Here is a 25,364-nt window from a genome sequence, read left to right on the forward strand (position 1 = left end):
TGTGTGTCATTTAAACTCACACAATTTTCTCAGAGATGGCTGATAGTTTCATCTGAAAGGTATAACGCTCCCATAAGCTGCTATTGAATTTTTAGTTGATCCGACTTCCGGTTCCGGAGTTACGGGTTGAAGAGTGCGGTCACACAGCAAATTCCCATATAAACTGGTACCACCATAATGTTCAAATGATGTAAAACATATTAAAATTGATGTAACATTACTCTAGTTTGCGGGTCTGGATCACTAATGATCAATCAAAGCAGCTTTGACCACATTGGCCACCTATGACGGTTCATGACGCCCCCGGGGAACCCGCCAAGTTCCTAAGCTAATATCACACCCATTCCCCAATGAATTCTCTACCGATTTTTACAAACTTGATTTCAAATGAAAGATACAGTAATGCCATTGACTGCTGCTGAATTTCATTCGGTTCTGACTCTTGCTTCCGGAGTTACAGGGGTGTTAGTAAGGATACACTGGAAATTCCCATATAAATCGGTACAATCGTAATACCTCAGAGGCTAAAAACTATTGAAATGGTCACCAAATTACTTCTAATCGTAGATCTAGATCACTGATTGCCAATCAAACATTCTTTGAATATATTGTCCACTATCGACGATTCCGGAAGTCCGGAATTCCGGGCATATTCCACAATTAAAGTCACATCGGTTCATCGGTGATGACTGAACCGATTTTCTCAAACCAATCTCAAATGGAAGGCAAAATATGCAGTTGAGTATTGCATAGCCGCCCCTTCCCCCCCCTCCCCACCTTGCCCTTACACCTCCCTCCTTCATCACTCCCCTCTTCTTGGATCACCCTCACGCCCAGATTTCCTTCATCCACCCCGTATACCGAAATAAGATGAAGGATTTCTGACGCATCCTCCACACCCACTCTACTAAACCCCCATTCCCTACACGTTCAAACGCATTCCACCAACCTTTGCAAATTATAATCACATGAAGATAACATTGAACTCATGCTTATTAAGCTAATTAAATATTATTCTTTTGCCTTTCTTATATAGAAAGGTTATGCAATTGCTCCAAAAACCGACTTCCTAACCGAGGACCGGAGGGCCGAGTCTCATATAACATTCGACTCAGTTCGCCGAGATCGCAAAATATCTGTGTGTATGTATGTGTGTATGTATGTATGTGTGTATGTGTATGTGTGTATGTATGTGTGTGTATGTGCGGATTTGTTAACAAAATGTCCACATCGGTTACTCGGAGATGGCTAAACCGATTTTTACAAACTAAGATTCAAATGAAAGGTATAATATTCCCATAGGTTGCTATTGAATTTCATTTTCAACCGACATCTTGTTCCGAATTACGAGTTGAAGAGTATGGTTACAAAACAAAATTTGTTGATTTTTCCAAATCGGTTTCTCGGAATTTTCTGAACCGATTTTGACAAACTTAATTTTAAATGAAAGGTCCATCAGCTGCTGTTGAATTTTGTGTGGATCCGAGTTCTGGTTCCTGAATTACAGGGTGATACGTACGATCACGCAGCAAATCCCGATTCTAACGAATTCTGCGATGAATGTAAAAAGGTGATTTTTTTTCCGAAATGTAAACACAACTGTTGAATTTGTAGATCTAGGTCCCCAACAGTCATTCAAAGTCTCTTTGGCCACACTGGCCACCATCGACGGATCCGGAAGCATCCAAAGTCAGAATAACGGTTATATTGGTTTCTCGAAAATGGCTAGATTTGCTCAACTTAGTCTCAAATGAAAGGTGTTGCGTCCCCAGAAACTGATATTAAATTCCATCTCCATCCGACTTCCAGCACCGGAGTTACGGGTTGTGGAGGTCGATCACATAGAAAACTCCGATTCAAACCGATACCGCGATGAATGCAAAAAGGTGCTCTTATATATACTTACCAAGTGTAATAAGAATGAAAGACATTTCCATAAAGTTATATTGTACGAACCAGCTATTAAATCATAGTTTGGAGAAATGAGAAAGGCACAATTGCACCTCTAGGTGGATTAAAACAGGTTTTTCTTCAATGAAAAAGCTATTAAAATAAAGACTCCTTCGTTCACGAAGAAGCCGTTAAAAAAAGAAAAGATAGGGTGAAAGTTTCAAATCGGTCGGTTTAGTTGTTTCCGAGAAATCGTTGTCACCGCTGAGCCGTTTTCGATACACAATTTTGGGATAACGGCGCCATAAGTTTCAAGTCAATATTGTGCAATGTTAAAATGAGAAATATTGAGGCTACAAAAATGTCAAGAATACCATATTGGAGTTGACGACGTGTTATTCTTCCCATTCAACTAGCCTCTAGCCTCGTCCTGCTTTGCGATAAACTGATTGGCTTTACTAGGATAGACGCACCCCAATTCACCTCAACTGCTCTAGTCATCTCATTTCCTGATTACAAAAAATACATGAACAAGATAACAATAATTTATTGAAACGCTAGTCAATTTTACCCCACATTATTCCAAGGATCCCATTAGATCCCCCTATAATTTATATATGTATCAATAGGATATTTCTTGCTGAACAACAAAAAAATAAATTTAGCTGCTACTACCTGCTACTCTACAAACCATAGCCCCTTAAAGTTAGCCAAAAAACAGAAAAACAGGCATACATCCTAAAAACGAAGAGATAGCGAGTTGGTCTATTCTGCAAAAAGGTGTATTTTAAAAGCATCTACAGGTTTCTAGAACATCGAAAAACTGTAAAAAATCAAATAAAAAAGTTACAATGAAAAAACACTCTTTAAGGAGGTATTCCGACATGTACTTCAATTTCACCCAATAACTTTTTTTCGCTTAACAGATAGCCATTTCGGTAGTTCAACAAAGTTTCATAAAATCATTTTGTCTACAAACTTTCCATACATGACTATCAATTTTTGCAACAACTTGCAAAATTTTTTTTTTATTTGCGTATATACCCCCTTAAATCAAAATTTTCTAACATTATATTAAACTACTTAAAAAATAAAGAAACCTTTCCGAAGACATCAAAGTGCCATAACCAATAGTTTCGTCGCAAATATCAATGTCGGGTTTTTTTTGAATCCGTCCCACTGTGTGCCGTAAAATTCATAAAAGGGTATGTGTATGTTCAAACTTCTTAGATTGCAAGCTGTGATCTTAAATTTATTAGCAAAAGAAAAGATAGTTCAGGGAATGGGGGGATTAAAATCAGAGCAGGTTCGCTTCTTTGTCTACACAATTCACAGAATGTATGTTAGTAGAGTGATGACGACTATGAAATATGGAACAAGTTAGGGTGGGGTATTAGGGTGGAAGAAAATTAGATTCCTGCTGCGAGCAACTTTTTGGGTATTTTTAAGTATCCGTATAGATATTAAATCTATCTATGAATTAAAGTTATTTTTTAAATAGTTTTTTTTGTAAAATATGCGGTTGAAGTAAGTTGGCGGTGACGCACGTGGGGCAAGTTGGCGCTACTATTTACAGCGCAAATATAGTTATTAAATATTTTTATTTTTGGAATTCACTCCAAAGTAAAACTTTGTGTACCTCGTCAATGCGGGGATATTTACTTCGGCCAATCGCCTGAAGAATTTCTAAAATATGCTTTTGAGTATGAAATACGCGTCAAAGTAAAATGCCGGGGTATTGAGACTGAAATATATTGGCAATTGTCGGTTAATATACAATTTTATTGAAAAGGATTTCAGCACGAACCTTTGATGTAATTGAATCTCCATTTTTTGGTGTATTCATACATACCGCCAACTTATCCCGGGGCTGGGGTAAATTGGCAGTTTTTTCCGCGTACCACATTTTTTGTCTATAAAAACAAAGACAATGCAACAAACACTTTGATAAAATTCAGGGATATTGGTAACAGCCACATGTTCTATTTTGCAAGATCTATCTTCATCAAAGCGGTAAAAAATGGAAACTGAAAACACCGCAAACTAGCCCCGGTCTCCCCTACATTTTTTGTTTAAAGTGAGTCTACGTCTACTTTTGTGGTAGTCGTGGGATACGTGCTAGGTGAAATGAGCATGTAATAGACATTTCCACAATTCTATTGGACAAAACCAGCTAATGAATCATAGTTTGGATAAATGAGAAAGGCGTAATTGCACCACTAGGTGGATTTAAACAGGTTTTTTTTCTTTCAAAAATTACTTTTGATACTAATCCAGCGCTTTCAAAGATTGGAAATAAAAAAAAATGATTTCAAATTGGCGAAATTTGAAGACAACCTCATGACTTCAAATCAAACCATTTAATTGTTTAACTCTTACAAGTCTGATCATATTTTTTATTTCGATTATAGACATTGTAACCTTAAGGTCATTCGCTTCTTCATTCAGGTTAGAAATTTTCCTATAATAAATCTCTATTCCTGTGTGCGGGGTTGGGATTCGAACCCAGGTGAGCTGCGTACATGACATCCAATGTACAAATTCCGCTATGCCCGCTCGAATCTGATCTTGTTTCGATGCGAAAATTAGGTTGGTATAAACCTGGGAGGGAGAAACAGACTCAATAAATGTGAATGTCATAGCCAGCCAGAACGAAACTGTCACTCCGAGCCACAAAAAAGTGTTCATCGAGGAAATGAGAGTATTGTTATCATATGCTTGCTTGAAAATGTTTCCGAACGATGAGTTTCCTTGATTTTTTGTCTAGATTGGGTGTAGTAGTAAGTATTATTAAAGTTTTTCTGTGATTTTAATGCCATTTTAAAATTAGCCAGATAAATTTTTCGGTAATCCGTGCTGCCACTATCAAATAAATTGTATTTCTATGTATTCAATGATGAATAAGAATTTAGATGCGTTTAAAAGTTTCGAGCATCGTTTTAAGACAATATTGCGATCTTGCTATAATGTAAAATAAACGCTAATTTTATATGAAAATTTCAAATAATATTTACATTTTAAGCTCAATGAACTACGCCTAAAATATATTTTATGCTTGTTATGAAACCAGTTATGGAAATGTGACGACGCTGTAAAAAGGGTTGCCACTCCTCCGGGTCTGACCCGGAGACTTCGGTTTTCGGGAGCGATCTCCGGGTCTCCGGGTTTTTCATCAATTTCTCCGGGTTTGGTGGGAAAAAGCATAGGTTCAATTTTTTTGGAATTAGTTGATTCTTTACAAAATATTTAAAAAGTCTAAATTAACTTTTACTCTGGTTCAGATTTATTTTTCCCGACTAACCCTTCGTTTCAAGGTGGCGAAGAGTTCACCAAATATTGCTAATTTCTTTCACAAAGCAATAAAAATGAAAAACAAAATTTACTACAAATTAACCTTTCGGAAGTCGCAGTAGTGCACTGAGTGCACGCTGCTCTGAAAATCTAGCGAAATCGTCTTAGGGGACCAGCGGCTGCTCGTTCGGTAAGCCATATGCGCGACTTCCGGAGGGTTAAGGAAAGTAATATTTCGCTATGTGCTAGAATAGAAATGTTGCATTCCACTAAGTCGCTCAAAATGGTGTAACAAAGTTATTTTACTGCAATCTTACCAAATCATTTCACTCTTAGTGGTGCTTATCACCAGCTGCACTAAGGTCTGGCAGATTTTTTCTAATCCAACTGACTAGGTCAACATCAAACGAGTTCTTGCGGTGTTGTTGCTACTCCAGCAGCGATCCTTAACTGGGCTAGGGAGGTGAGTTTTGCCCCTTTGTTGCGAAATTAAAATTTGTTGGTGACGAATAACCGACACCACATAGTGTGATGTCGCAGCTCAGCCTCCTTTGCTTTCCTTCTCCTGTTAGTTGTGGAGGAGAGCAATGCTCGCTCGACCTCCACAGTGAGAGTAGCTGGTGCTTTTGTATTCTTGGCACTTAGTCGGGGAAGTGAAATACTACATCACATTAAACCGATAAAACCGTTCTCAAACGTCAAAAATTTACAGCTTTACTTTAACGTAGTAATAAAAAGCGATTAAAGTGCTCTAAAATGCCTAGCAATCGCTTTGATTCCAATTTCTGTCTCGTTCCACTCAAAATCCACCACCCCCCAGATCAGTGAAAATCTCCGGGTCAAAGCCTCTCCAGAGGTGGCAACCCTAGCTGTAAATGTTCTCTACTCCAAGAAATGGGAATATAGAATCAAAAAATATGCTGTGACGTGCACGTTTTTTGGTAATTCAAAAATACTTTTTGGTTTAAAATAATTTATATCATCTTTCTATTTAAAACATGTGATAAAAGCTATTTTCATATCTATAGTAAAGACCATTAATAATGGTGTAAATCGTGCGAAGAAAGTTTTAAAAATTTGTGACTTATTTGACAATTTTAGAATGAGTGACGCCTTGCTAGTCAGATTTGACGGTTCTCCAGTTTAAAGTTTCTTTTGAGAGTATACTGAGAAAGTGAAAATCATCAACGTAGGCTTAGATGCATGCTAATAAATATAAACAAAGTTTCGAAAAAAAATTGGCAAGTTACTTCGACGTGAAGTTTGACATCGACATAATATTTTTAATGTTCGGGTGCTCATGCAGCTTAATCTGATGATCAGAATCATGAAAAAATTCCATTTCTATCTATTAGTTAAAATCATACACTTCGAAAGTTATTTGCAAAATAACCTTGGCTAAATTTGACAGTTCGACGGTTAAAATTGTTGGATGATGTAAAAAGAAAGGCGGAAACAGTTTTCTATACTTTATTTAGGTTGGCAATATTTTTCAGTAGTAAATAATGGGGAAATATAAAAACGAAAACATGTTATATCAAACGTTTTTTCGGTTATTTCATTATGTGGATATTTACGTTCCAAGGCTGCAGCCGTACCTATCTACCTATCAAATACCTATGCATTGGTCAACATTTCACAAATCAGATAAACATGCCTCTACCGGCGAGTTTCCTTATTCAAGGATTCTGTTAGTTAAATTTTTATAAAATTAAATTCTATTTTTCAGATTGAATTTAATATTGTATCGGTTTTTATAATCAGTGTAAGAATTTTTTTAGGAAACCGTGGTAGAATGGAGGAGAAGATCGGCACAAAAATCCTATTTTAAAAATAGAAGATTAGACACATCGTTCCGAAATATGTCTCTTTTCACTCGAGTACTGGAAGCAAACTGTCATCTGACTTTATCTTCAAATCAATGTAAAGCACCCGGAAAAAAAAACATTCACTGATTTTATACTGTCCCAAGCTCCTTTCCATCACACGATTGAAGTCATGTGCCGGTAACACGCTTGCATCAATGACACGCAAAAAGAAATTTGCTCATTTATGCGTCGCCCACCTTGATTGATTTTGGCTGTCGAAAATTTTCTTGCTTCTTGACAAGTGCTATTATTTACACTTCGTGCGTAGTGTCTGTTTCTCCCTCCCAGGTATAAACATAGTTGATATCAAATATGCAGTAGTTCAGAACTTTCGCTATTCTAGTTACCTCATACACAAGATATTGAATTTTTAATTGTCTTCTCAAATAAATTTTTGTCGAAAAAGTATTTGTCAAAATTTTAGTTTCTGTTAAAAATCCGGGCCCCCTTCAAAACTCCGGGCCCGGGAGGAAACACCCCCCCCCCCTCTCGGCGGCCCTGTCCCCAAGGTGTGTATGTATGTTTAATGGGGTATACCCGATACAAACAGCTACATCACGTCCGTAATCATGTATTGGTAACGTTAAGAAGTTCAGCTCAAGCAGAAAACATAATTGCGAAGAGCAACATTTAACACTAAGTCGAACAGGCCAACACTATCATCTTTCCGCATGGGCGCACTGGGTCAGGGACAGGGGCTCCGCAATGTTGGGACCCACACTAAGGATGCCACTGTTTATACTAAAGCTTGTATTTGGTAGACAAAACTCGCCCAAGGAAGTAATGCAGGAAGTAGAAGAAAAAGCTTTCAAAATTCAAAAAATCTTTGTCTTTGGGAAAAAAAACATACCACCCATTTCTAGGGAGCCAAGAGAGCAATTCTCTTGGAGAGAAAAAAAAATTAAGCTCTTTACTTTAATTACAGAAAGGTATTGTAATCATTCTCATTTTTTATTGAACACCCGCTAAGTTAGTGTCGGATTCTGATGAGACGAAGTCGGAACGCAAATTCCATACCTAATTTACCCATATAGCTGCTTATAACTTTTCAATTCAATCAAAGTGAATAGATTTGTTTTCGCCCATTCCTCTCATTTTGTTATAAATTCAACGCAAAAAGCTTGTGCGATTGCCATTACGTTGGGTCAAGATGTGGATCAACATGTATTGTTCATGAAATTCCATTCCGTAGCTAAATAAATTTGCTTACAATAATAATAATAATCTCTTTAGAATTGATATTGAATTATAGAAGGCACTCAATTTAATAGCTCTCAACTGCCCCGAGTGCTCTTAAAACGGCCCCGCTCACGCATCGTTTGAAAATAATTCTAGAGCACACTGACTGATTCTCTGCATGCAATGAACGATTTACTTTCTATTCTTTTGAAACAGTGTCCGACGCAGCGTTTGCCGCTAGTTTTTTTTTCTATGCCGGCTCGGTAAACACCAAACGCACGAGTGATCGTGCGAATGCGACATGTGATGATAAGCGGGTCGGGTACTGCTGACTGCTGACTACTGCCGATCGGCCCGATGCCACTAACGGCAACGTATGAACCACAATCCGAACGAATAATAATACCAGCTGCTTACGTTGTTGTTATTATTATTATTCTTGTTGTTGGTAGTGCTGTCCAATCAGCACTAAATACACTAGTCTCGGTAGTGGTAGGGTACGTAGAGCAGCAATCGGTGTGTTGGATTGAAGTAGCAGCAGCAGCAGCAGCAGTAGGCCAAAGTGGTAGTAACAAGTGTCCATACTAGAGCAATTCCGAACTGTGCCTTGTTGGGTAGGCTTGGTAGGAGTCAGGTGGTGGCTGGCAGTGGTATAGGCTTGCACCCATAGCCGAACCCAAACTGACTGGCTGACTGGTCCGACTGACTGTCTGACTGACGGTAGGCTGATAGTCGAAGGGTGGTCGGTCTTGGGGAGGTCATATTTTAAACGCGATTTTTTCGTTCTTGAACGAAACAATCATAATAATAACTAGTTCGACGTTGGCCGTATGGTGGATTGGATCGTCGTGTCTTCGTCGTCGTCGTCGTCGCCAGTTAGTAGTCGTGCGTCGCCGTCGCCATCGTCATCGTCGTCATAATCGCGACGTGCGGAGTTTATTTAGTGTTCTTTTTTTTCGTGTGTGCCGTTTGTGAGTTGTTTGGTGCCATTTCGCGGTTGCAATTTATCGCATCTAGCATCGTATGTGACGCGATTAGATTAGGAGTGTCGACCCTAATTCGGAGTCGGTTTAGGCTTGCTGCCGCCGTTGTCACTGCATGTGAACTGTGGAATTCGCCGTGGGATCAATCGCTCGCGTTGACAGCTAGCAGCGAAAGCGAAAAAAAACGCGTGTTTCGGTTATGGTTGTTTGCTGAAGGATTTCCAATGCTTTTTTGGTATTGGACCGTGCCGTGAGAAGGCGCAAATCGCTTGTCGACGAAAGGCTTATCGTTCGCAGTATGGTACTGGATCATGCACTAATATGGATTAGTTTTCGAGTTTTTTGTTGTTGTTGTGGTCTGTCATGGTCGGGTGCGACTAGTCGGCACAGGTGGTTTGGCGGTCGCCGTATCGGTTAGATAGGAAAAAATCACGCAAAAAGTGACAAAAGAGATTTGTCCCCAGCTTCGGCGGATCATCGTGTTTGTCGACAATGTTTGCGGCCACGGTAACAAGGCGATAAAGACCCCCATCCGTGTTTCGTGGTTCGCAAGTAGTTGCACCCACCAGCGGGTAGTCTTCTTTGTGGCTAGCCGCGCAAATCGCAACCGAACGGGGGAACACGTGAATCGGTGAACTGGTGAAGACAGTGACATGAGTTTGTTTTGGTTACAGATTACGACCAGGATTCGTAGACAAAGTGACGGTGTGAGGTAGGGGGGGTGGGGTATTGAGCGCATTAAGTAACTGCCTGTACTGTGATGTATGTGATTTGCCAGTGGCCCCGATCGCTGATAGTAGGACATCATTTTCTGCTTGATGCTAGATGGTTTGGGCTGGTCCGGATGTTGCTTTGTTTCTCAGTAAAGTGTGATTGTACCTGTATTGGTGAATAAGAGTCTTCTAACTCAGAATAGGTTATCGGAACTATTTTTAGTGGCCAGAGCATTCGTTAGTTGTATGTAGACCGATTGAGGCTTCTCTTTTACATTTATGTTCAAAAGTGAACGACGTAATCTACAGTTCCAATCTCAAAAAATACAACTAAGAGCCAGTTTGGAAAGGCATATATTTTGCAAATGAAATGGAAATTGGATGAAAAAATAAGCAAATGACTGCTCTGAATCAAATGAATGAGTGGTAAAGTAAGCAACTGAATCACGATTTAGAACAGTAAGGCCTGTTTTGAAACTTGATTCTTCTACTACATCACCCCATCAATATTTTCTAGATCTAGTGATGGCCCAGTGCATCATGGCTGTAGCAAACATTTTAAATGTATACGACGAACATTTTGGGTATATGAGATGAACATAACCATTTTTAAAGAACTGCTCATGCTCAAAAGAAGGAAAAATGTTGAAGTAATTATGGTATCAATATTCAAGCTAAATGATAAAGAGTAAAAAGCTATGTGACCCGGTAATATGGTAATGTCATTCTTACTGAAAGACGGATAGATATTGTAAAGGGAATCAGTTATAAACTGAACGGGAAACAAAAGCTAGGCCGGCTCATATAGGCATGATTGGAAGGAATTAGGACGAATCTTTTGCTTCGCTATGAGTCGTGCATTCCACCAGAGTCCAGTCGCATGGTCGGTGAGAGCTTAACTAATTGTCATGTTTTGCCGCCGACGTCGACCGTGTCCATATGATCCTGCCTAGCTCTGGTTTTTCTTTTCAATGTTTACAACTGATTCGCTTTCTTTTTTTATTTTAATTTTAGAGGTTTTAACTTTAGGGTCATTCGCCGGTTAGTGAAATCTATTTTGGAAAAATCTCTAACTCTATATGCGGGGTTGGGAATCAAACCCAGATGAGCAGCGTACAAGGCAATCGATTTACCAACTACGCTGTGGCCGTCCACGTAGATTCGCTTTAAAATACCAATTCTCTACAAACATATCAGTACGGCTTAAAAGCCAACTGTCAAAATTCTGTTTAAAGGGAAATTCCGGACAAACCGTTACTGCCCAAACACAGTTCACAGTACTAAATGCTAGAGAAAACATTTCTCTTTTGTTTACTACCAACATCTGTGATTGGCGAGTGACCGTTTGTCCGGAATTTTAATTCGAAGTGAATTTTGACAGTTGGCTTTTAAACCGTAATCATATGTTTGTCGAGAATTCATCTCTCAGTGGTCATATCTTTTTTTCAGTAACCAATTTGCCGAAAATAACCGACGAATTCGGTACAGTAGAACCTGTCCGCAATTAAAACGTAGTAACAATCAGTTAAAGGTTTGAAGTTTTTTGATATTTCACTTTTTTTACTAGATGATTATAGGTGCGACGTTCTGTAATTTCCTGTTCAAAATGCATCTCGCCGTTCTCCAATAAAATCTGTACCATCAATCGGTTATGTTAAAATTCACGTGGATGATTATTCTCTTTTAATATTTTTTTGTGTTTTCATTAGTAAATTTAGTTTAGAATTATTTTTTTCTTTTTTTTATTATATTGTAACGACATATAATTAGCAAGGGACTGGAAGGTGAAGTATTTTTTCAAATATTAAGAGCCACAGTACTCAAGGAAGAGCAAGGATTTGAAGTAAGAAAGTTTAGAAAAGCGTGGAGTAGGGTCGATGAACAAGCTTAGAGTTTCCCGGCTACTTAACTCTTTGTCTTCTGCAACGCAGGAGTCAGGATCTTCTGGCATTAAATGCGAATCACCTGAGTCTGCGGCATGTCCGGACAAGCGTAAAGTCAATTCAATGACTTATGCTGTCGGAACCGAAAAAAATAATTTTTTCTACCATAAATGAATTTTAATACCCTTTGCATGACCAACTTTTGAATTAGAATCATTCTAATGTTTCAATACTGAAGTCCAGTTTCAAAATTATTTGTTGAAGTATTTTCCCAGTCTTTAAATTTGAATAACTTTCGTTGTACAGAATCAAATCGCAATATTTTTGCACTATTTGATCGGAAATACGTGTTAAGTATTCAATTTCGCAAAATGTTCAACTACTATAAATAGTACAAGTACAGAATTTCAGAAAATCTTTTGAAAACACTAGGAGAATAGGAAATGTTGCAAGCCTATTTTAGGTAGAGCTTTCAAAAGGGAGCACCTAAGCGCTTCATCACATACGGGAAGGTTATTCATAAAGGTTCCGCGAGTTCGTTTTATCCCTAGTAACAATTGAGATTTTATGGCACTCTTGAAGCCCTTCTTAAAACTGAGAACGTAGTTTTAGTGTGCTATAAAACTAGAAATACTAGCTGGGATATCAGTCGATGCTCACATGCCAAACGAGCAACAAGTTGGCTGTATTGTTCGGACGGCACAATCATCGGTAGACGCTATGAATTTTTGATAGTGGTGCTATTAAACCGCACACAGTTCATAGTGTAATGAGCCTATTGACAAATACGTTTCATATTTCGGATATATATGATGCGATTTTTATCACAAATGCTTCCCATAATTGTTGGTATTTCTAAAGCACGGGCGAACTGAACTGGGTTTGCACCTACTGAAAGGCAGTTGCTATTTGGCGATTTTGGTGTGCGAGGAGATTGAGTTATATTAGAGCAATTTCAGTTCGAAATTTGTTTTCAAAAAATGCGAAGCTAATCTATAGCGATTCTTGGCAATTAACCCAAAAGTAATTCCATCTGACCAAGAGAAAGCACTAATTGGTTTTTATTGTTATCATAGGTTTGCAAACATTAGTATTTTATCAGACAAGGCTGCTTGTTGAACAAACGTACAACGCATTGGACTCACGTAGTATGACTTCCTCTTACTGGGCGGATGACGTAAACGACTACTGTCAAAATAGGGGATGATAACATATTACGAACAGGACGATTTTGATCCCTATTATGGCACATAAAAAGCTGGGCACTTGGGTTGAGAATTTTGTTTATAGCTAATTGTAACATTCATATATGAAGGAGTGCAAGCTAACGTGACGTAGCATGTTTTTACTGTAGCCTATATATTTCTCCAGCCTTGAAATGAGTCGATAGTTTTGATGGATTAAAATTCACTCGCGAATTATATTGCACGCTCCGAAAAAACCTACAATTTGAATGTCAACGTGGTCGTGTCCTGCACACAACCCTTCAACTTTTTACAAATTGTCAATCCAAATTTTCTGCGATTTCACAACGAGATTACGATTCAACCATTTTTAATATTGCAGAAATCCAAAAGAATTAAGAAAGTGTGATGAACCTTACAAAGCATTGTCTTTTATTTGATTGAAATAATTTCGGTTTAATCACATAAGTGGTATCAGGGTATGTTACCACTAAATTTCTGATATTCACGAAAAAAATAAAGTAGGTTGAACTTTCGCTTTATGCTTTATTTGTTGTAGGTAAATTATAGTACTATTAAAGTAGGTAAAGTCCTTGAAAATATCATTCTGGTCAAAATGTTCATAGTTTTACGGTGCTTGCATATTCCAGAAACGCGATATTTTTTCCCGAATTAAAAAAAAATCCCAAATGACTTACTTGGAGATTCCGATGACAATTTACGGCCTATGTTAGAAGGTAAAATCTTAAGTGTATTCTACTTCAATGCAGTTATGTCTTTGACATTACCCACCCATCTTTATTCTAGCGCACATAGGGTGCCAAATTTATTTTTCCCTTAGACTGTTAGGGTCAAGAAAAACGAAAAATCTGTTTTGATCAAACAGTATGTTCAGAGGAATTTTAGTACATAATATGAGTCATCTTTTGGGTAGAAACTTTTTAGTTCCATATATCAACTATATTCACCAGCGCCGGTGGTAAGCGTGACCGCCACTCATTCCAGTTGGCCTGGGTTCAATTCCAGCCGAGGTCGTTGAGATTTTTCTGAGGTGAAAAAATCTGTGGTCACGTCTTCCTTCGGAAGGGAAGTAAAGCCGTTGGTCCCCGGTCCATGAAATTGGTAGATCGATATCTAGTCCAGGTAGTGGAATCACCTCTCTGGCGTCGGTAAAGAAGAAGTATATCCAACTTCTATACTCTACTAACAAACATATCCTCCTCCCATGATACTTGTGGAGTGTGCAGTAGTATATAAGGGCTCTAGCAAAAGCAAGTATCGGACTAACAATTCCTTCCCTTTCCTTCCGCGATCTACGTTCGGGCCTGGCTGGCGGCGGTATTGATCAGAAACACTTTAGGATTACCAGGAGTTGCACATTGAAAGATGTTTCGCTAATCCAAAGCATAATTATCTACTGATTCCTTGTGCAACTTCAGCTAGTCCCGATCGATAACGGAGTAGCAGCCAGGGGTGGTCGCACAAGCTAAAAAAGCTAAAGCTAGCATATATCATTAGATAGAGGACGCCACCATTAACTTTTTAAAGAAGCGAGATGGAATATTGGCATGTTCAGATAAATTACTGAGAAATCTCTATTATAAAACTTTGTAGAAGACTTCTCATTTCTATCTTACTCAGTTAAAAATTTAGTGGCGGCGCCTTCTAAGCGGTGAAATATGGAACTAAAATTTTCTAGCCAAAAGATGTCTCATATTATTTATCAAAATTCTTCCAAATATCTCTAATCCTAACCGTTATTTCGCTTGATAACAAAGTTGGTGGAAATCAACCTACCTTCGCGGTTTGGCCCTACGCAAAACTGACTCAGACATCACTTCGTTAAAAACAAAAAAAACCATACTTAGTTAGCCTAATCAGCATTAGCTCAATGTTGTCTTCTTGCTAACTAATTTTGACATGCGAGGGTGGGTATGTAAGGAGGGTGAAAAACTCAGGAACGAACCACTCGCCAGCTTAATTTGGCATACCTTGTGATATAGTGGTGGTCTGAGGGGGGTGTAATAAGGGGTGATCTAAGAGGGGTTTAAATTGGTGGAGGTTATCAGAGAAAGGAGGAACCACTCTCCGTACACCCCGTATGCCCCTGTTGAACTACAAAAACCCTATGTCAGTCGAAAATTAGGTTGACGTTTTTCAGAGTGATAACCTTTCTATAACACAAAAATAAAAAAAAGTTAATTATTGTCAATTTCTTTGAGATTACATCAAATATCAATAATTTTATTTTGCAGTTTTGCATCATTTTGATATCATAGTGGTAGAAGTTTATATAGGAAATTTCTGTGTGGTCACATTCCTAAAACCGTAACTCTGGAGCCGGAATTCAGATCGACACAAAATTCAATAGCAGCCGATGGGAAGGTTGTATCTTTCATTTGAGTTTGAAAAAATCGGTCGAGCCAGCTGTGAAAGAAATGAGTGACATTTTTGACTCATACGCACACACACATACAGACTTTCCGATCTCGACGAACTGAGCCGAATGGGATATGACACTCGGCTCTCCGAGCCAGGATTGGGTTGAAGTTTTTCAGAATGATTACGTAACCTTTCTATATGAGAAAGGCTAAAATCCGTTTTTTCTCATTAGGGTGACTCAAAAATTTTGTTGTGGATTTTCTTCCTTAAATCATGGATCAAAACTAGAAGGCCCAATAATCTTCCGCAAAATGAGTCATTCGGCCAAAAGGCACTCGACCAATCTACATATGACCAGACGGTATTCGGCCAGAATGACCCATTCGGCCAGAATGACCCATTCGGCCAGAATGACCCATTCGGCCAGAATGACCCATTCGGCCAGAATGACCCATTCGGCCAGAATGACCCATTCGGCCAGAATGACCCATTCGGCCAGAATGACCCATTCGGCCAGAATGACCCATTCGGCCAGAATGACCCATTCGGCCAGAATGACTCAATCGGCCAGAATGACTCATTCGGCCAGAATGACCCATTCGGCCAGAATGACCCATTCGGCCAGAATGACCCATTCGGCCAGAATGACCCATTCGGCCAGAATGACCCATTCGGCCAGAATGACCCATTCGGCCAGAATGACCCATTCGGCCAGAATGACCCATTCGGCCAGAATGACCCATTCGGCCAGAATGACCCATTCGGCCAGAATGACCCATTCGGCCAGAATGACCCATTCGGCCAGAATGACCCATTCGGCCAGAATGACCCATTCGGCCAGAATGACCCATTCGGCCAGAATGATCCATTCGGCCAGAATGACCCATTCGGCCAGAATGACCCATTCGGCCAGAATGACCCATTCGGCCAGAATGACCCATTCGGCCAGAATGACCCATTCGGCCAGAATGACCCATTCGGCCAGAATGACCCATTCGGCCAGAATGACCCATTCATTCGGCCAGAATGACCCATTCGGAAAGAATGAACCATTCGGCCAGAATGACCCATTCATTCGGCCAGAATTACCCATTCGGAAAGAATGACCCATTCGGCCAGAATGACCCATTCGGCCAGAATGACCCATTCGGCCAGAATGACCCATTCGGGCAGAATGACCCATTCGGCCAGAATGACCCATTCGGCCAGAATGACCCATTCGGCCAGAATGACCCATTCGGCCAGAATGACCCATTCGGCCAGAATGACCCATTCGGCCAGAATGACCCATTCGGCCAGAATGACCCATTCGGCCAGAATGACCCATTCGGCCAGAATGACCCATTCGGCTAGAATGACCCATTCGGCCAGAATGACCCATTCGGCCAGAATGACCCATTCGGCCAGAATGACCCATTCGGCCAGAATGACCCATTCGGCCAGAATGACCCATTCGGCCAGAATGACCCATTCGGCCAGAATGACCCATTCGGCCAGAATGACCCATTCGGCCAGAATGACCCATTCGGCCAGAATGACCCATTCGGCCAGAATGACCCATTCGGCCAGAATGACCCATTCGGCCAGAATGACCCATTCGGCCAGAATGACCCATTCGGCCAGAATGACCCATTCGGCCAGAATGACCCATTCGGCCAGAATGACCCATTCGGCCAGAATGACCCATTCGGCCAGAATGACCCATTCGGCCAGAATGACCCATTCGGCCAGAATGACCCATTCGGCCAGAATGACCCATTCGGCCAGAATGACCCATTCGGCCAGAATGACCCATTCGGCCAGAATGACCCATTCGGCCAGAATGACCCATTCGGCCAGAATGACCCATTCGGCCAGAATGACCCATTCGGCCAGAATGACCCATTCGGCCAGAATGACCCATTCGGCCAGAATGACCCATTCGGCCAGAATGACCCATTCGGCCAGAATGACCCATTCGGCCAGAATGACCCATTCGGCCAGAATGACCCATTCGGTCAGAATGACCCATTCGGCCAGAATGACCCATTCGGCCAGAATGACCCATTCGGCCAGAATGACCCATTCGGCCAGAATGACCCATACTGCCAGAATGACCCATTCGGCCAGAATGACCCATTCGGCCAGAATGACCCATTCGGCCAGAATGACCCATTCGGTCAGAATGACCCATTCGGCCAGAATGATCCATTCGGCCAGAATGACCCATTCGGCCAGAATGACCCATTCGGCCAGAATGACCCATTCGGCCAGAATGACCCATTCGGCCAGAATGACCCATTCGGCCAGAATGACCCATTCGGCCAGAATGACCCATTCGGCCAGAATGACCCATTCGGCCAGAATGACCCATTCGGCCAGAATGACCCATTCGGCCAGAATGACCCATTCGGCCAGAATGACCCATTCGGCCAGAATGACCCATTCGGCCAGAATGACCCATTCGGCCAGAATGACCCATTCGGCCAGAATGACCCATTCGGCCAGAATGACCCATTCGGCCAGAATGACCCATTCGGCCAGAATGACCCATTCGGCCAGAATGACCCATTCGGCCAGAATGACCCATTCGGCCAGAATGACCCATTCGGCCAGAATGACCCATTCGGCCAGAATGACCCATTCGGCCAGAATGACCCATTCGTCCAGAATGACCCATTCGGCCAGAATGACCCATTCGGCCAGAATGACCCATTCAGCCAGAATGACCCATTCGGCCAGAATGACCCATTCGGCCAGAATGACCCATTCGGCCAGAATGGCCCATTCGGCCAGAATGGCCCATTCGGCCAGAATGGCCCATACTGCCAGAATGACCCATTCGGCCAGAATGACCCATACTGCCAGAATGACCCATTCGGCCAGAATGACCCATTCGGCCAGAATGACCCATTCGGCCAGAATGACCCATTCGGCCAGAATGACCCATTCGGCCAGAATGACCCATTCGGCCAGAATGACCCATTCGGCCAGAATGACCCATTCGGCCAGAATGACCCATTCGGCCAGAATGACCCATTCGGCCAGAATGACCCATTCGGCCAGAATGACCCATTCGGCCAGAATGACCCATTCGGCCAGAATGACCCATTCGGCCAGAATGACCCATTCGGCCAGAATGACCCATTCGGCCAGAATGACCCATTCGGCCAGAATGACCCATTCGGCCAGAATGACCCATTCGGTCAGAATGACCCATTCGGCCAGAATGACCCATTCGGCCAGAATGACCCATTCGGCCAGAATGACCCATTCGGCCAGAATGACCCATTCGGCCAGAATGACCCATTCGGCCAGAATGACCCATTCGGCCAGAATGACCCATTCGGCCAGAATGGCCCATTCGGCCAGAATGACCCATACTGCCAGAATGACCCATTCGGCCAGAATGACCCATACTGCCAGAATGACCCATTCGGCCAGAATGACCCATTCGGCCAGAATGACCCATTCGGCCAGAATGACCCATTCGGCCAGAATGACCCATTCGGCCAGAATGACCCATTCGGCCAGAATGACCCATTCGGCCAGAATGACCCATTCGGCCAGAATGACCCATTCGGCCAGAATGACCCATTCGGCCAGAATGACCCATTCGGCCAGAATGACCCATTCGGCCAGAATGACCCATTCGGCCAGAATGACCCATTCGGCCAGAATGACCCATTCGGCCAGAATGACCCATTCGGCCAGAATGACCCATTCGGCCAGAATGACCCATTCGGCCAGAATGACCCATTCGGCCAGAATGACCCATTCGGCCAGAATGACCCATTCGGCCAGAATGACCCATTCGGCCAGAATGACCCATTCGGCCAGAATGACCCATTCGGCCAGAATGACCCATTCGGCCAGAATGACCCATTCGGCCAGAATGACCCATTCGGCCAGAATGACCCATTCGGCCAGAATGACCCATTCGGCCAGAATGACCCATTCGGCCAGAATGACCCATTCGGCCAGAATGACCCATTCGGCCAGAATGACCCATTCGGCCAGAATGGCCCATTCGGCCAGAATGGCCCATTCGGCCAGAATGGCCCATTCGGCCAGAATGACCCATTCGGCCAGAATGACCCATTCGGCCAGAATGACCCATTCGGCCAGAATGACCCATTCGGCCAGAATGACCCATTCGGCCAGAATGACCCATTCGGCCAGAATGACCCATTCGGCCAGAATGACCCATTCGGCCAGAATGACCCATTCGGCCAGAATGACCCATTCGGCCAGAATGACCCATTCGGCCAGAATGACCCATTCGGCCAGAATGACCCATTCGGCCAGAATGGCCCATTCGGCCAGAATGGCCCATTCAGCCAGAATGACCCATACTGCCAGAATGACCCATTCGGCCAGAATGACCCATTCGGCCAGAATGACCCATTCGGCCAGAATGACCCATACTGCCAGAATGACCCATACTGCCAGAATGACCCATTCGGCCAGAATGACCCATTCGGCCAGAATGACCCATTCGGCCAGAATGACCCATTCGGCCAGAATGACCCATTCGGCCAGAATGACCCATTCGGCCAGAATGACCCATTCGGCCAGAATGACCCATTCGGCCAGAATGACCCATTCGGCCAGAATGACCCATTCGGCCAGAATGACCCATTCGGCCAGAATGACCCATTCGGCCAGAATGACCCATTCGGCCAGAATGACCCATTCGGCCAGAATGACCCATTCGGCCAGAATGACCCATTCGGCCAGAATGACCCATTCGGCCAGAATGACCCATTCGGCCAGAATGACCCATTCGGCCAGAATGACCCATTCGGCCAGAATGACCCATTCGGCCAGAATGACCCATTCGGCCAGAATGACCCATTCGGCCAGAATTACCCATTCGGCCAGAATGACCCATTCGGCCAGAATGACCCATTCGGCCAGAATGACCCATTCGGCCAGAATGACCCATTCGGCCAGAATGACCCATTCGGCCAGAATGGCCCATTCGGCCAGAATGACCCATTCGGCCAGAATGACCCATTCGGCCAGAATGACCCATACTGCCAGAATGACCCATTCGGCCAGAATGACCCATTCGGCCAGAATGACCCATTCGGCCAGAATGACCCATTCGGCCAGAATGACCCATTCGGCCAGAATGACCCATTCGCGGCGAATTATCAATACGTATTGACCCGTGATCATCGATACTAGTCAGATTAAAGTCTTATTGGGGCTAATTTACGATCAACTGTTCATTTTTACGGCAATGTTTTCTTGACTAGATCTGTTGGCACTCTCTCATTCTGCTACTAACGGCAGAAGGCTGATAGCACCCAGTCGTCTCCGGTCTAAGGACCAAATGATATCAATAGACTTGGACTCACGTGGAGGCATGAGATAGGAAACTTGTGAGAATTTTGTTATCCCACCGTTTGACGACCTTATCATCGCCAGATATGCGATCCGGATAGAAAGCATAATAGTCACAGAATAACGTTGAAGTCGTTGTTAATATCCCTCCTAAACGAAAAGGTGAAACAAGCCGTGCTACGAATATAAAAACAGATTAACGTTATGCAAAGAAAGTAAAATCTTTACGAAACTAACAAAAATCAATACGCTAAACAATCGTTGTTGTAAACCAAATCACGATACCTAACAATTCTGCCAAGACTTTGAAGCAATCCTTTAGCATCTTTAATTGCCAAACCGAATGCCTGTTGATGTCAATTTCATCCAATCACGAGCTGATTCGAGATTGGTTCGAAAGCGAGGACAGAGCTGGCAGATCCTGTCCTAGCTTGATACGATCAGTTAAACTGTGTGCCGCCGAAAACCCGTTTCTGCAAGCTCTCGGACAAAAGTTTTATCAGGCTACAGCACAAAGTCCCAATGAAAATATAGTTTATTTTCATCGATAAATTTGCCCAAAAACTAATGATCTGGCAAAAGATTTGCAGCTGCGAACCCTAAACCAAGCTTTTCATCCTCAAGAAACGGCCACTCGATGCGCTGCTACAGAATAATGTATGCGAATTCTAAATGAAGCCAATTTGATTTATTTTTAAGTATAACTGCTCTTGGTTGCATTAACCGACTAAAATTAAAATTTATTATGTCCTATGCTTTCGCATAGGCCTGCTAAGCCAAGACAAGTTTCGGTTTCACTGTGTCTCATCCGCATAAACAGAACTTCTGCTCGAACGGGACATCACGTTTGATCAGTCGTTCGATTGAAACACAAAGTGTGTTTTAGTTTTAAGGGATTTGCGTCAAGCCGGCGCTAATCTATTCCGACAATAAGTTAGTGTTGGTTTCTGATGAGGCGAAGCCGAAACGCAACACAGTATAAAATTTATTAATTGAAGATTCTTTATCCCGGAATAAACTTGATCTGAAATTTTTTGAAATACTTCTAAGTTAAAGACTGCAATTAAGGACATTTGAGGAAAAATAAATGACGCTTTCCAAAATCGTCGAAATTGTCCTTTAAAATAAGTACGGTTGGTAACCCTACACACTTAGAAAAAATTAAAATTACATTGGATGTAAACATCATGGCGATGTATTTTGCTGTCTACTAATAGAATTTTACATGTTTTAACATGTGAAATAAAATATTGTGTCTCTTTTGATGCAAAACTCAGTAGAGAAAGGTGAACAATTGCGAACGAAGCACATATTTACATGCACTTCAATGTAATTTCAAGTGAATTGTGACGCTCCTTTTATGTACATTTTGCGTGATGTAAATATTTTAAAGTATGTAGTACATATATTCAATAAGTTGTCGCTTTAAAAACTTCGTTACATCCCAAAATAATAAAGCTGTTAATTATCTAATAGGGCTAGCTGGATAGAATGTTTAAGATTATAAATAATTCGAAAGAACAGCTCATGATAAAAAGAAGGATATAAGCAAATAACTGAGAAGCAAGAAAAGCAAATATTCTCCGAGAATCTTCGAAAGCTCGGCAGGATAAACTTCGTCTTTTTCTCCCGCTCACAGTTACAGATTCGACCTACTGTCCATTCGACCTAATGTCCATTCCGCCAAATGTCATTCGGTCTGATAACGCAGCATCACTGATTACTCTTCGAAATCAGTTTTGATGTAGGTTTTATTATCAATGTCGCAGCATCGGTATTTCGGTAGTAGCGTCGTGTAGAGTTTCCAGCGCTCTTTCGATTTCTTTGCGCATTGTTTCACTGCTGATTTTTTCCCATCTTGACCAGAATCTCACAGGCAATTGCACAACTTTGTGGACGTTAACAATATACTCTTAAGAGAAACTGGACAGAATTTGGTTAATTACGGTTAAGTATGAAAAAAGTCATACAAGTTTGAAAATCTCACACTCATTATCGATTCACACTCTAATTTGTCTACCAACAACTTTGACAACATATTTCTCGCAACACTAGAAGCGAAACTAATAATACTTTTGTAATACTAGATGCGAAAACTACTAGAATAATATGATCTTATTCAACCATAGAGTTAAAAAATACTTCACAACCTGTATTGAAAAGCATCCTGGAAAACACTGCAGATATTCTTTAGTGTTTTTCTTGTCAACAATCATATTTGAAGCATATTACAATAATTCGCAAATATTAAAACGGCCAGGCCTACTGTGCAGAGTTGGGTTTGAAGATATTTCAATATTATACGGCAATTGAATTATTCATTTAATGAACAATTCAACCAACGAATCGTTTTGAAACTTGAATGAGGAAGAAACGAGGACAACCGTACCGACCGTTTCAGTTTATAAGGGGTTATGATAAAACGTTGGGAGTGACTTTGTTAAGAAGGTTAATGTCACTCTTTTGGTCCTTTGGGATGGGACAGAGGTATTTACACCTTGCCCTGGCTCATTAAGCCTAGGTTAAAGCGCCTTTACTCGCTCTCCTCCAAAATAATGCTGACTTCGGTTTTAGATCCGAGTCGCTCTAGGTTCGCTCTAATATTTACAAAAGCCATATTAAAATGACAGTTCAGAGCGAACCTAGAGCGACCGCGATTCAAAAATAAAATCAGCATTAGCATACACCTATGCTATAAACTTTCATTGTCATTGGGAGATTATATCGAGAAAAAAATATATGTGATTATTTCCTAGTTTTAGTATAAATAGATTGGAGCGTGGCAGAATGGTTATTTTCGTTCAGTTGATGACTGACAGAAAGGAAACAAGTGAAACAAAAAGATGATTATACGGTATAGATGTTATGAGCTTAAAATGAAACTCTCGGATGTAACCTTAGACTCCTGAAAGCAAGTTTATATTTAAGTTTAGTGCCATTGTCATGACTGATTCGCTCTAGAACATCAGCAACTGGTCGCATAAATAATAAAACCTTCGTGAACCAATATTAAAGATTATTTTACATATCCAGTACAAACTTTTACATAACGAAAGACAAACTCACAATATCCCATTACCGCACAAAAGTGACCCCACATACGAGATACAGAGTGTGCGGAATCTTACCCCTACCCGGCATCTCTTCCGAAGTTACCCTACGACTAATAACAATGGTCAATAAGAAAAAATGGAAATACTCCCTTATCATTCATGGCCGTCTTCGACTCCTTGGAGCTGTCTGCAATAGTTGCTCGACCACTCCCACGTAACACAGTTTGATGCTTCATGGAGAAAAATCTCTTCCAGTAACTCCAGTTGAGGCAGGAAAACTTTACCGGAAACACTTGCCATAAATTGTTCAAGGAAACTAGTATTTATCAGGACAGCACATAGCACTCTAAGATCGGACCCTTTCGAATTATATTGCTAGCAAATTCAATCGTTTCTAACACAAGGAAGAAGGAAGATTGACACAAAAATTACGCATCGGATCTGGTATTTTCTCCACCAATTATGATAACTTTTTATGTTTAATTTATGCGATATGGTAAGTGAATTAAGTTTACCCAAAAAACTCTTGTACCCTGAAAAAATGCCAACGCGCAATAGTTTGTACCGTTCACTATCCACCAAGCGTCCGCTTCAAGTGGTGCAATGCAATAACATCAAAGTACTCAAAGTTCAGTCATAACACAACATCCGGTAACGCTTTCAATAGACACGGACGCAGTGCCCACTAAAAAGTTCTTTTCATCCTGAACACAGCGGATAGCACTCACCGCTAGTAACCTGGAAACTCGTATTGACGCGAAAAAAAACCGGCAACAAACGCTCCGATTGAAAATAGTGCAACTTGTTAGAGCGATCGGGGCGCACAGGCACGGCACACCGGTCACGGGAAGAAACCTTTCATTTATTGGTATTGATTTTTGGTGATAGTGCAAGTGCGGTGATATCGAGCGGGTAAAAAAACCTGTTACACATAGGAGGAAAGTAATACGCAAAAGTGTTTTGACGGAAGGATGGGAAAAAATAGCAGCACAATTATCATAATTGTTCGACTTGTGATTCGGTTCGATAGCTACATACAACCATAACAGTGGTACCGTAAAAAATAGTTGTTTGGGCCCGGGGGTAATTTGGTAATTGAAGCCGTTCCTGGATACTCATCCGCAGCAGGTGCTCAATTCAGAAGTGCAAGTGTGTGACGAAGGGAAAAGTGTTGAAGTTTGTTAATGTTTATATTGTGAAGCAATAGGGTGGTTTCCGGTAGCGGTGACATGATAAAGTTTATCTAAACCCCGAAGCAAAAGTTTTCAGATCGGTGCTAACGTGCTCAAACCCACACACACTCACGCACGCCCACAGCCGGAGGTGCTAAAAACCCTACACCAGGTCGGCAGTCAAGCAGAATGATTATTGTAACACAGGAGCAGCTTAATAGTAGCACATCCGGCGCCAGAGGTGACGAAGCGGAAGAGCTTACTATGGATGTTTCTACCGAGAATCAGAATGGAGACAGTGATACTGCCGGCGAGGATATGCTGCTAGACCCATCTGGTTAGTATTACCTGTTTTTTTTTTCTAAGTAAACTGTTCTGGTGTAGAGTTTTATCAACTCTCAACTAGGTTAAACGTGATACCCTTTTCAGTTCCGT

At 41.6% G+C, this 25,364-nt stretch overlaps 1 protein-coding gene across 9 annotated transcripts in view; it reads left to right on the top strand.

Annotated features, from left to right (window-relative positions):
• Positions 1-25,364, top strand: part of LOC131692520 (high affinity cAMP-specific and IBMX-insensitive 3',5'-cyclic phosphodiesterase 8) — a 591,531-nt gene that overhangs the window by 229,893 nt on the left and 336,274 nt on the right. Inside the window, exons 1-2 of one of the 9 annotated variants that reach the window (XM_058979623.1) lie at positions 8,986-9,512; positions 24,646-25,266. The exons of 5 other annotated variants lie outside the window; for them this stretch is intronic. In XM_058979623.1, the coding sequence (XP_058835606.1) occupies positions 25,119-25,266 (148 nt within the window). In that variant the 5' untranslated portion in view covers positions 8,986-9,512; positions 24,646-25,118. Of the gene's footprint in view, positions 1-8,985; positions 9,513-24,506; positions 25,267-25,364 lie in introns of those variants that run through there. 3 more of the 9 variants (XM_058979624.1, XM_058979626.1, XM_058979625.1) reach the window with 3 other exon arrangements.

The sequence above is a fragment of the Topomyia yanbarensis genome, chromosome 3 (genome assembly GCF_030247195.1).
Source record: "Topomyia yanbarensis strain Yona2022 chromosome 3, ASM3024719v1, whole genome shotgun sequence".
NCBI classification, from domain to species: domain Eukaryota; kingdom Metazoa; phylum Arthropoda; class Insecta; order Diptera; family Culicidae; genus Topomyia; species Topomyia yanbarensis.